The sequence below is a fragment of the Macrotis lagotis genome, chromosome 5 (assembly GCF_037893015.1).
Source record: "Macrotis lagotis isolate mMagLag1 chromosome 5, bilby.v1.9.chrom.fasta, whole genome shotgun sequence".
Taxonomy (NCBI): domain Eukaryota; kingdom Metazoa; phylum Chordata; class Mammalia; order Peramelemorphia; family Peramelidae; genus Macrotis; species Macrotis lagotis.
In genome coordinates this window covers 27,560,842-27,574,628 of record NC_133662.1, presented here as the reverse complement: position 1 = coordinate 27,574,628, position 13,787 = coordinate 27,560,842, and the positions used below count along the sequence as shown (strand labels likewise).

The 13,787-nt window shown below is 34.8% G+C and overlaps 1 protein-coding gene across 1 annotated transcript in view; it reads right to left on the bottom strand.

Annotated features, from left to right (window-relative positions):
- Nucleotides 1–12,841, bottom strand: part of CD2AP (CD2 associated protein) — a 146,960-nt gene extending 134,119 nt beyond the window's left edge. The window contains exons 1-2 of the mRNA XM_074189995.1: nucleotides 12,691–12,841; nucleotides 8,841–9,001 (exon numbers count right to left, since the gene is read on the bottom strand). Of these exons, the coding sequence (XP_074046096.1) occupies nucleotides 8,841–9,001; nucleotides 12,691–12,841 (312 nt within the window). The remainder of the gene's footprint in view (nucleotides 1–8,840; nucleotides 9,002–12,690) is intronic.
- Nucleotides 12,842–13,787: the final 946 nt, after the last annotated feature.

The window sequence follows — 13,787 nt, the reverse complement described above, 5'->3', positions numbered from 1 at the left end:
CTCAAAATATTTTGATGGTCTTAAGAGAAGTCAAAAATGAAAGGATTAAGGGGACTTTAAGAGGGAAGAAAGAAGTCATAATTCAAAAGCATAAGACAAATAGTATTCAAACTACAAAACAACACAGGAGTGAATAAGTATCACATGAACCTCACTTTCATCTGAACTGGACAAAGGAAAAGTTTAACACAATTATATTCACACATATAAGCAAACACCATACTTTGTCACATTAATACACTGTTGGGAGAGCTGTGAACTGATCCATCCATTTTGGAAAACCAGAACCAAAAGTCATTAAATTGTGTCACAGCCTTTGACCCAGTAAAACTATTACTAGGCCTAAAACTCCATCATCATCACAGTCATAACAGTAAGCAGTAATAATTATTAATTATAATGACAGCTTACATTTATATATCACTTGTTATATGCCAAACACTGTGCTAAGTTCATTACAATCATCTCATTTGATCCTTACAACAATGCAAGGATGGAGGGGCTATTTTTATCTCCTATTTACATTTACAGAAACTAAGGTAAAGTGACTTTCCCAGAGTCATACAACTAGTAAAGTGACTGGGGTCATAATTGAATTCAGATCTTCCTAACTCCAGACCAGTACTCTATACACTAAATCACCTAGGGTAGCAAAGAAAAAACTAGAAATTAGGGAGATTTCTAAATTAAAGAATGGCACATAAATGACATCATACTTCATTTTGTAGCTTTCATTTGCATTACCAATATAACTACTTTATATTACAAATATTTGTGGGTCAATCAGATCCTAAGGCAGAAACCACATATTAATAATCCTTATATTTCCTCTATTATCTAGTACAGGGCTGTCCAAAATGCAAGCCATATGCAGTCAGTTGGGCAACTTTATGCAGGCACCTGTGGGTTTACTAAATTTTTTTTTGTCTTTTGTTTTGGTTTTTGGTTTTTGCAAGGCAATGGGGTTAAGGTCACATAGCTAGGTAATAAGTGTCTGAGGCTACATTTGAACTCAGGTGCTCCTGACTCTAAGGTCAGTGTTCCACCAAGCTGCCCTACACTAAATGCTTCAGTAAACAAAGTTGAGCTAAAGTAGCGCTCTCAGTAAAATGGCAAATCAAAATATATTGCCTATTGTTTCAATAAAAACTTTTAAAAATAAGGTTGGACAGCCCTGATCTAGTAAAAATAGGATCATATATAACAGCCACTTTTTATAAAGTATTTATTAGACAACAGAAATGGGTTCTAGTTCTGATTCTATCACTAGACCCAGATGTTTGACTAATGATTCAGTACTTTATCTATAAAAATAACTGCTAAACTTGAAAATAACTAAGATCCAAGACAGCTCTAAAAGTTTCTAATTCTTATCAGATTTTTTTTCACCTGACTTCCTCTTAAGTTCAGTTCTTTAAACTCTAAAGATAATAAACCTTTATTTGTGCCCATGAAAGTTTCCTAAACAGAAATTGTATACCTTAGTCTCTAAAAGAGGCTATCTATTTTGAAGAAATTTTAATCAGGGGCAGCTAGGCGGCACAGTGAATACAGCACTGGCCCAGGAGTCAGGAGTACCTGAGTTCAAATCCGGCCTCAGACACTTAATAATTACCTAGCTGTGTGGCCTTGGGAAGCCACTTAACCCCACTGCCTTGCAAAAAATTAAAAGAAAAGAAAAGAAATTTTAATCATACACAAATAGAAATGGGGGGCAGCTAGATGGAACAGTGAATAGAACACCAGTCCTGGAATCAGGAGATCCTGAGTTCAAATTCAGCCTCAGACATTTAATAATTACCTAGCTTATGTTTAACCTTGGGCAAATCACTTAAACTCATTGCCCTGCAAAAAAACAGAAAAAAAAAGAAATGTACAGGAAATGCAAGCAAGACCACAAACAGAAGATATATATAATAGGGTGGCACAATCCTGTAAAAATAGTGAGATGCTAAGTCCCCATTAGAGAAATGCAATTAAACCAAACTCTGAGGTACCCCCTCATACCTATCAGGGCTGAATAAACTGAAAAAAAAAGGAAAACTATCCATTTTGGAAGAGATGTGGGAAAACCAAAATATTAATACATAGTTGGTGAAATTATGAGCTGATCCTTTCTGGAGAACAATCTGTAAATATACTCATAGGATATACTCTTTGAACCAGCAATCTCACTACTAGGTCAGTATTTCAAAGATAAGATGAAAAGATCTACATGAACAAAAATATTTACATCACCTCTTTTTGTACTGGCAAAGAATTGGAAATCAAGGGAATGACCATCAATTGAGGAATAACTGAACAAATTGTGTTATAAGAATGTGATGGACCCCTACTATTATTACTATTTTATTTTGGGTCTTTTTTTTCTCCTTCTTTTTGGTTTTTGCAGGGCAGTGGGGATTGGGTGGCTTGCATGTCACACGGCTGGGTGATTGTTGGGTCAATGGGGCTGGACGTGGGCTCGGGTGCTCGTGGCTCCAGGGCTGGTGCTTCATCCATTGCACCACCTGGCCATACCTACAATTATTACTATTATTTTTTTTAATTTTAATTTTTTTCTCTCCCCTTTACTTTATCCCTCAAGCAAGTCTATACTCATGAGGGGGAGGGGGCATTTTGTCTACTCTTAAACAAGAATATTTTATTAATGTAAAAAAAAATTTGTACAAAATGAGAATAAAAAATAAAATTATTAAAAAAAAAAGAATGTGATGGGAGTACTGCTGATCTGGGAAAAAATCAAGAGGGCACTTTCAGAAAAATCTGGAAAGACCTGCATGAATTGATTCTGATTGAAGCGAACAGAACTAGGAGAACACTGAACACATTAACAGCAACATTGTGTGATGATCAACTATAGGACTTAAGTTCTCTTAGCAGTTCTTAGAAGTTCAGGGAAAACTCTAAAAGGTTTGTGATAAAAAATATCATCCATGTCCAGAGAAAAAATTATGGAGTCTGAATGCAGAACTGAGCACACTATTTAATTCTTTAAAACTTGTTTTATGGTTTTTCCTTTCTTTCTCATGGTTTTCTTTTCTCCTTTAGTTCTAATTCTTCTTTCACATCACAACTAATATGGAAATATGTTTTGACATATTTCTACATGCATAACCTATAATAGATTACTTGCTGTTATTGGAAAGGATGATGGAAGGGACGGAGATAGAAATATATGGAATTCGGGGCAGCTAGGTGGTGCAGTAGATAGAGCACCAGCTCTGGAGTCAGGAGTATCTGAATTCAAATCTGGCCTCAGACTTAATAATTACCTAGCTGTGTGGCCTTGGGCAAGCCACTTAATTCCATTGGTCTTGCAAAAAAAAAAAAGAAATATATGGAATTCAAAAGCTTACAAAGGGGCAGGCTAGGTGGCCCAGTGGATAAAGCCTAAGATTCAGGAGGACCTGAGTTCAAATCCGACCTCAGTCACTTAATACTTACTTAGCTGTGTGATCTTAAGTAAATCACTTGACCTCATGACCTTAAAAAAAATCTAAAAACAAGCAAACAAAAGCTTATAAAGGATGAATGCTGAAAACTAACTTTGCATGTAATTGGAAAAAATAAAATATCATTCAAAAAAAAAAGTAGGGGTAAGTAGGTGGCATAGTGGATAAAGCACCGGCCCTGGAGTCAGGAGTACCTGGGTTCAAATCCGGTCTCAGACACTTAATAATTACCTAGCTGTGTGGCCTTGGGCAAGCCGCTTAACCTCGTTTGCCTTGCAAAAAACCTAAAAAACAAAACAAAACCAAAAAAAAGTACATCTCAAGGAAAAACAACAACCCCAAAATCCATTGACATGAATGCTAAAGCTTAGAACATGCTTAACCTGGTTAAGAAAAGCTCAGAATAACAGTCAGGTCATCCATATAGAAAAGATAAGTGAATTCAGCTAGCACTAATATGACCACTGAAATGAAACAAAATAATCTCAAGACAGAAACTTGGGTTATCCCTCACAGTTTAGGGGAAGAAGACTAGACCTCTTTGATGATACAACATAATAAAGAGAAAAGCTAGAGGGGTTCTGGGACTAACTTGGACCAATGAGTATAAACCAGTAGGCTCAAGAAAAAACTTAGTAATTACATCTTAACAAAGAAGGAAAAGAAAAAGCAGGACATTCACCCTTGGTTTGGAAATGAGATTTTTAAAAGTTCAAAGCATATTGTATATGTAGAACTCTAAGAGGCAGAAAAGGATAAATTCTCACAAATATAAACATTGCAAATAACGTCAATCAAGAAAAAAGAGACTGGGACACTTCCAGCTAAGAAAGTATCATGAAAGGTTAGGGAGAAAAATAGTTCTTGCATGTACATAGCAGCAATGATGTTAAAAAAAAAAAGGCACCAGGATCAAGTAACAAGAAAAGAATACAAATAGAAAAGTCAGTATCATCTCTTTTATCCAGCTGAGGATAACTGCACAGGTAAATGGCTGAAGTCACAAATGTTGGAAGATAGATCAATCATAGGGGCGGCTAGGTGGCATAGTGGATAAAGCACCGGCCCTGGAGTCAGGAGTACCTGGGTTCAAATCCGGTCTCAGACACTTAATAATTACCTAGCTGTGTGGCCTTGGGCAAGCCACTTAACCCCATTTGCCTTGCAAAAGACTAAAAAAAAAAAAAAAAAAAAAAAAAAAGATAGATCAATCATACAAAGGCCTGAAGTCTACCATCAGAATCACATAAGACATAGTACCAAAAATCATGGAATATAATACTCCAAAAGGCAAAAAGAAAAGGCCTTGAATCCATGTACCTGAAGATTCAGTTCAAAGAAGTAAGGGAAATTTACTCTGGAAATGGGAAGAGCTATTATGTGAAAGAAGAATCAGAGTAGTCCTGCTCGCCTCCATGGGACAGAATTAGATGCACCATAAATAAGTTGCAGGAAAATGTTTGAGAATGATAAAAGAAAAGTCTTCCTAATAATTAACTGTAACTATATAAAAATGTATCTTATGAAACAAAGTTCTTTTTCAAGATTTAGATTGGGTTTGACAATCAATGTGGTGACTTGATACAGATTTTATGATTCCTCCCCTTTCTTCAAGGCCTATTTAAGTTCCATATTGTCCCTCAAACCTTCTCTGGTCAAGTCCGTAGCAAACTGAAGTCTTTTAACATGTAATGTCAACCACTTATTTTGTATCTATTCAGTATACTTTCTACTGATATGTATCTGGGTCAAGATATGTTTAAAAAAAGATTTTAACACAGAAAGATGGCCCTAACTCTAATAAGATGAAATATAAGAGATTTTAATTTAATATTCTCAGTTATTCTGAGTTCCTAGAAGGCAAAGATCTTATCTTTGTTTTCCACAACCCTAGCATGATACAGAGTTTAGCAGAAAGTCAATAAATTATTTAATAGAATTCTAGTAAAACTAGTAAAACTTTCTTGTACCCCATGAGCCATTGAACAACTACAATAGGACAGTGACCCCCTATAAACAAGCTTAGGTATTAATGTTAAAATAAGAACATAGAATCAAATGAATTTAATTAATTGACTACTTATATGAGGGTAGGAAGCAAGACATGTAATAGCAAGCATCTAATAGAATCAGCAAAATATAATCATATTTTCCCAATTCTTTTTTCTTGCATAAAGCACATTCCCCATGTTAAATATTAATGTATTTCAAAAGATACCTTAAGAATACATAAAAATACTGATGCAAAAAAAATTCATATCTTAAAATACTGAGTCTCAGATTGAAAAGTCTCTTTAGTTCCTGGAAAGAAATAAAATAACATTTATCAAGCATTTATTACATGTCAGGCACTATTCTAGGCACTTTACAATTATCTCATTGGATCTTCCTAACAATACTGTGAGATATTATCTTCATTTTACAGTTATGGAACATAAGAGACTAGTTGACTAGCTCAGGATAATGCAGCTAATATAAAACAGATGTAAAATCCTGACTCTACACTCAGAGCTCAATCTAGGCCATTTAATAGCATAACTCAATAACAGTATCAGTAATAGTATCAGATCAAAGCATTTTATTTTTAGATTTTTGCAAGGCAAACGGGGTTAAGTGGCTTGCCCAAGGTCACACAGCTAGGTAATTATTAAGTGTCTGAGACCGGATTTGAACCCAGGTACTCCTGACTCCAGACCCGGTGCTATATCCACTATGCCACCTAGCCATCCCAGATCAAAGCATTTAAATATTATTTTTGTATATATTATCCTCCTATTATAATAAAAACTCTTATATAAATATAAAATACACAAAGGCTACATAGCATAGTAACTGTGTCACAATTATTGTTATATGACATAGCATGTCACTTTATCCCTCAGTGATTCAGAAAACTCACTTAAAATTCTAAACTGCAAAGGTGCTAATGTACATTAAAAGACAAATTTTTTCACTGGGATATTTCCTACAGAAATGAAATCAGTTAAGTTTTTTTAAAATTCATATATATTTCCTGAGACTCTATTATTATTCTGGTATAAATCTAAGTATATAAAACTGTCCCTACTCAGCCAAATTTTATACTCTAATAAGAAAAAGAAGTAGAATGATGTAATAGATAGTGAGATAGTTTCAGAGTCACAGGATTCAATTCCACTATCTGACACATATTGGCTATGTGATCCCAGGCAAGTCTCAGTCTCTCTGTGACTTAAGCAACTATCAAATCCTCTAAACTGAAGAACTACTGTTTGCCTGGACTAAAAGAGGAGTCCCCCCCCATTTGAAGTTTCATACACCAAACTAAACATCTAACTAAAAGAAAGGCATTAAGTACCAAATGAGCTATGCACACTTTCCTTCCTCCCTGATATTTTATGAGATATTAAATTTTTAAACAAATATATATATATATATATATATGTATGTATGTATATAAGCAATTTGAGAGTTTTAAGTAAGGTTTCTGAACAAACAAAATTAAGAAAGAACCAAGAAAATTTGAAACAGAAAGGGGGATGGTACTTTGGAATGGAGCAATGGCTGCACTGTTAGTCTCAGAAACCTTAAGAGAGGGATATTTAATGGAAACAAAACTAACAGACTGTCTTCTGTAGGGGTTAGGGGAGAGAAGCAAGATGGGGGGGGGGGGGGAATTGCAAAATTCAAAATAAATAAATAAATAAAATTTAAGAGGAGATGGGTATTTAGGTCTAAGAAACAAGCTCTGGAAATCTGCATATACTTCACTTCTCAAGGCCTAGAACATTCCCCATAACTCAAATTATGCCTTTCATGCCTTAGTAGAGAGCTCTGCAGTCCAGAAGTCAGAAGTAAAACTCCCTTCTCTAAATCTATACCCAGGGGTTTTGTCACTGGGGCTAGTCGTAGAGTTTCCTAGACACATTTTGTCCTACTGTTGACTCGACCATTTATGGAAGGGAAACTGAGGCAATGCTCAAAGAAAGGAGCTCTAGATCAACCACTTAAAGTTTGCTCATCCTTAAAAGGAAAGTTACACTGAATGGCCTCTAAGGTCACTTCTACCTCTAAATTTGTGATTCTAGAGATGTAGAAACTGACAAGGCCCTCAACATTTCATTTTTGGAAAACTCTTAATTATTAAAAAAAAAATATGGCTGATAATATACCAAAATCTGTCACCTCATGACTTCCAATATTGATATTTTTTCCAATTCTTTTTCCAATACTACTTCAAAAGTGCCATGATAGATATAGATATACTATTTATTAATCTAGGAAATACAGTAATCCTATCAAAAGAGGATATAAGAAAGTCTTCCAAGGCTGGAGGAAAAAAAAGTGCTGACTCCTAAAGACTTATTGTGCATTCTAAACATTCAGAAGTGACCCATTTTAATAACTAATTCTAGGTGGAGTTATGGAACACTGTGCTAAAAATTAGAAATTTCCAAGTTCAAATCTAACCTCAGAACAGTATGACATATGTACATACATGTCTGTACATATTTAAACATATATATAAAATAAGCATCTATATGTAAATAAAAAATCTTTGTCAAATGATGGCCACCTGTAGTGTGGAGAGGGAGACATTTTACTTAAAATAAAAGAAGAATACAATAAAATTTAAAAATCTGGTCTCAGATTCTTAATAGCTACATGATTCGACAAATCACTTAATCTATATTTCATCAATTTGTTCAACTGCAAAATAGGAATGATAGCACCTAAATTTCAAGACTTGCTGAGAGGATCAAATAGGTAATATTTGTAAATGACTTAAATTCGCAAAATATCTAGAACATAGCAAGCAATATACTCAATTCTGAAATTTTTCTGAGTTTTATCAGCAGGCTAGCTGATTTGTAGTGAATTCTTACTTGAAAATCCCACAGAAAAGAAATAGCAAGCACTGTAATATACATATATATATATATGTATATATATATATACATATATATATATATAATTGTTTTAACTAAAACCATTTTTATATTTGGGGGGGGCAACAAGAGTTCTTCTAGAAAAATTGCTTTTTAATACAATGCTGATAGATGTAACAAGTATCCCAAGGTTATAAAAAAAAGATCAATCCTTCCAGTAAGCAAAAACCATATACCCAGGTACTTTCTCAATTAAAAAAAAAATCTTGTCAAAAGTTTGGTGTAGTGAATTGAATAGAATGTCAAGAAAATCGTGATATTTTTCTTTATAAAGACATTATCATAACAGATATACAAAACATTATTCCTACTATTCATCACAAGACAAAAATTCAGCTAATAGCCTATTCTAATGTGATTTAACTTGATTTTAAATTTTTTCTAGTATATATATTTTCTTAGCATAAAGCTCCAAATTCCCAGAAGAAATGGGAAAAATGTTATCAAAGATACTTACCTTAACAAAATTATCAGGAAACATTCCCCTTTTTCCATTTAGATCGCCTTCTAACCATCCTTCCTCTTCTAGTTTTTTCACATTTCTGATGATATCCCCAACTCGAATGGTCAATTCATCATCATGTACTGCATCATAGTCATACTCCACAATAAAGTCAACTGAAAGAAGGAAAAAAGCAAATAACTATAATCAGTCATAAATTATAAAATAATCAAAATACATAATGTGCTAGATGAAGTTATTAATTATTAATTCTAGTATCTTATATTAGTAAACCCAACAATAAGATCCTTTTGGAGGAATCTGAAGTTTCTATCGATACTATTAGGGTTCTCTAATCAATCCTTTTCTATTAGAGAATAGTGTTTCAATTTTTATAAGTTATTTTTATTAACTTTTAGTTGGCATCTGTGTTGATAGGGAAATGGGGAATAAATCTTTAAGATCCCTATTGGCTCTTTTATGTGGTTTTTAAAAATTACTTTTATTTTCTTATAATTTTCTACAAAGAATATTGATCAACACAATTTGTGACTGCTTAAACTCCTTAAGTCACTGTTCAATAAAGAACATAAAGAAATCTATTTTGCAAATGCTAAGAAAAACTGAAAAGTATGTTGGCAGAAATTAGTATTACTCCAGTGCAACAATAAAATCAAGATGTACATCCAAATTTAATATAAAATGTTAGCACCATTAAAAAAAATTACAAGAGAACCAAATCAGGTACAAAGAAAAGTGAGCTGGCCTGGAAGCCAAGAGGACCTGGAATTCAAGTCCAAACTCTCATATAACCTGGCTATGTGACCCTGAGCAACTCACTTCACCTTTCAGAATTCTAGGAAATTCTAAAAGTTGATGAGAAAAAATGAGGAAGTTACTTATCAACATTCTTACATGAAGGAAATTCAATCCCTCTCTCTCAACCCAAAATATATATGGAAATAACACAAATATTTAAAACCCATAATTATTTCCACAAATCAATGGTCAGAAGCTTTAAAGTATTTTATATTTATTTACCTCATTCTATACACAGTTCTCCAAAAAAAGAATTTTGGTCTCTCATGTAAGAATGCACTAAATCACTACTTAAGAGAAAAGTTAAGAGTTCACTTCAGTCAACAAATTCGAAAAGATAACAAAAGATTATTTGGTTGGGTTGTTGGATGGGTTTTAAGAAGATATGTGCCTTAATAATACATAATTACTGAAGTTGTGAATCAGTTTCACCATTCTAGAAAGTAATTTGGAAATATGTTTTGTTTTGTCTTGTTTTTAACTGACAGTATAACATTTGCTTCTTCATATACACCTCAAGGAGTTCAAAACCAGAATGGTCCTATACATAGTAAATAATCTCAAGTTGAAATACTACCTCAGACACATTTATATTATATTACATTACATTATATAGCATAGTATAGTATGTTGTGTTTGTATTGTATTGTATTGTAATATATTATATCATATTATATAACAGCAGCAATCAACAACACTACTTCATACTAATTAAGAAATAGAGTAGTGATGGGGGCAGCTAGGTGGCACAGTGGATAGAGCACTGGCCCTGGAGTCAGGAGTGCCGGAGTTCAAATCAGATCTCATACTCTTAATAATCACCTAGCTGTGTGGCCTAGGGCAAGCCACTTAACCCCGTTTGCCTTGCAAAAAAAGAAAAAGAAAAAAGAAAGTAGTGAATCAGTGGATTCCAACTTCTGGTATAAGAATTCACCATTTGACAAAACTACTGGGAAAATGGAAAATGGCATAGCAGCAAATAGGCAGAGACCAACATCTCACAAGACATAAAAGCTAATACTATAAGTTAAATAGGAGAGCAAGGAATACCAGTCAGATTTATGATGACAAAGAATTTATGACTGGAGAGATAGACAATATTGTGAAATGTAAAATGGATGATTTTGATTACATTAAATTAAAAACAAACAAAACCAAAGGAACTAAAATTAGAAGGAAAGCAGGGGCAAAATTTTTACAACGAGTTTTTCTGCTAAAGCCCTCAAATCTAAAATATATAGAGAAACTGAGGAAAATATCTAAGAATACAAGTCATTCCCTAATTGATAAATGGTCAAAGATACAGGCAGTTTTCAGATGAAGAAATTAAAGTCATCAATTGCCAATTGGAAAAAATGGCTCTAAATCACCACTGATTAGAGAAATGAAAATTAAAACAACTCTGAAGTACCACTTCACACATATCAGACTAACTAATATGACAGAAAAGTAAAATGATAAATGTTGGAGGGGATGTGAGAAAAAACTGGGACACTAATTCACCATTGGGAGTTATGAATTGATCTAACCATTCTAAAGAGCAATTTGGAACTATGAACAACACTACTAGGTCTATGTCCCAAAAAAAGATCATAAAAAAGGGGAAAGCACCCACATGTTCCAAAATATTTATTGTAGCTCTTTTTGTAGTGGCAAAGAATTGGAAATACAGGGGACTGGCTGAAAAAATTATGTATATGAATATGATGGAAGTAACTGTTTTTCCTGTAAGAAATCATGAGCAGACTTCAGAAAAGCCTGAAAAGGCATACATGAACTGGTGCTGAGTGAACTGAGCAAAACCAGGAGAACATTGTCAACATTAATAGCAACACTGTGTGATGATCAACTATGATGGATTTAGCTCCTCCCAGCAGTTCAGGTGATTTAGGACAATTCTGTAAGATGTGTACTGGAAAAAAAAAAACACCCATATCCAAAGAAAGAACTATGGAATCTTAATGCAGAGTATGGAGCATACTTTTTAACTTGTTTTAAATTTGCTGTACATTTTTTTCTTTCTCATGGTTATCCTCTTTTGTTTTAATTCATCTTTCACAATGTGACTAAAATAGAAATTTGCTGAACATGATTGTGTGCATATACATAACCAGAATCAAACTACAAAAATGAATATTGAAAACTATCTTCACATATAATTAGTGAAAAATACTAGTTACTATGTGAGGTTCAAAAGAAATACATTAAGATCCTTATCAAATCTTAAAGAATTATATAAAATATTTAACAAATTGGTTCATGAATGTAATGTAGTACTATCAGGGCAGAACAAAATACAGATATCAAGAAAGTATGGAATTAAAAAATGAACCAATTAAGAGAAAGCAATCAGAATCAAGAAATACACAACCACATTTATAGGATTAAAATGTACATGGAAAGAACAAAAGCCAAAACTGAACACTATATAACTATAATGGTCAAGATTTGCATTAGAGAATGATTTAGAAAATGCAATCCAATTCCCTCTAAGGTATAAAATATCAGTAACAAGTGATATGATTGATTTCCTAAATAAATAAATAGCCTTTTTTTTCTCTTCTAAAAGAAAAAAAAAGCCTTTTTTAATAAGCTATTATAGGAAGGGAAAGGGAAACAATATATATTTAGCAATCAAAGAGATGTAAAAATAGGGTTAACTTGGGCGGCTAGGTGGCACAGTGGATAAAGCACTGGCCCTGGAGTCAGGAGTACCTGGGTTCAAATACAGTCTCAGACACTTAATAATTACCTAGTCGTGTGCCCTTGGGCAAGACACTTAACCCCATTTGCCTTGCAAAAAAAAATAGGATTATCTGATCAAAAAAATGTATATCAAGTTTTTTTGTCCATTCATTCCCATTCAATTAATCTTCTCATATATGTAACTATGGACCACTTCTCAAAAAATTGATTTTATATGTGTAAGGGGAAGCTCTGGACCGGGGCCACCCATGAAGGTCATATGACCTGGGCCGTGAGACCCCTGGAAGTCTGAACCTGCCTTGTAAGGTATCTTATAGGGTACTGGGACGGCTTCACTAACAGGATGTGGCTCCGCCCATGGGTTGGAACTTGGGAGGAGCATGTACCCCGGGGAAGAAAGGGTTACTGGATAAAAGAGCACTGTGCAAAAGTTCGGGGGGCCATCTTCTGCTGTTCATGAATAAAGATGCTGTTGTAAACTTCCTTCCCATCCCCCAGGGCGGAAGCCGGAGTGCACCCGAAGACCTCGGAGAGAGGTAAGCCCGCGGCTAGGCTCATTCTCAAGGCAGTAGCAGGTGCTCGGGTGCACGTTTCAAATGTGCACGTTTCACATGGCGCCCGCACAGGGACTCGAAAGCACTGCATGCTGAGGAGAATCTGAGTCGTAGCGGACCTTAGCTAGCTGGTCTAGTTAAGAGGAGCCACACACAGTCTTGAATATATATTCAAGATGGGGAAGAATATTAGTCTTCCGGTGGTGGAGCCTGAAGAAAAGGGAGTTTTAGCTTGCAAACTGTACAAATTATGTAAAAAGAATGGGTTAAAACCCCACCTAAGGCAATGCAAGGAATTTGTGGAAAAGTTATTTGTTATTTCCCCGTGGGTGGAACATTCGGGAATTGATGGCAAAGGTTGGAGGGTAGTAGGACAGCAAATGAGCTCATATCACCAGGCTGAACCTGAATTTGTTACCCCCATGGACTTTAAATTCTATAAGGTCATTAGCACGTTGTTAGAAGAACCAGAAGAAATAAAGGTGAAAGTGCCGTGCTCATGCCAGGTAGGACCTTCCTTGTGTGGGGTCAGAAAGAGATGATCAATCTGAGTGTAGTTATGAAGAGGTAGAAGAGAAGGAGACTCCGTTATACCCCTGGAAGGAGTTGCAGCGGACTCAGGACAGTGAGAAAACTCCCAGAGAAGAGATAGCCTGTTTTGATAGATCTAAAACAGTTTTCAGGGAGGATATGGCCCGTAGTGGGGGCTCGAGACTGTATGGGGAACAGTTGCGTTCCCGTGGGAAAAATTTGGGGGAGGAAGTGGGATCATGGCGCAGGGAGAACAAAGAGGCGGAGACCCAATTAAAGAATGTAAACTTAGGGGTCGGAGAAAGAGGCAGAGACCTAATTAAAGAATGTAAACTCAGGGTCGGAGAAAGAG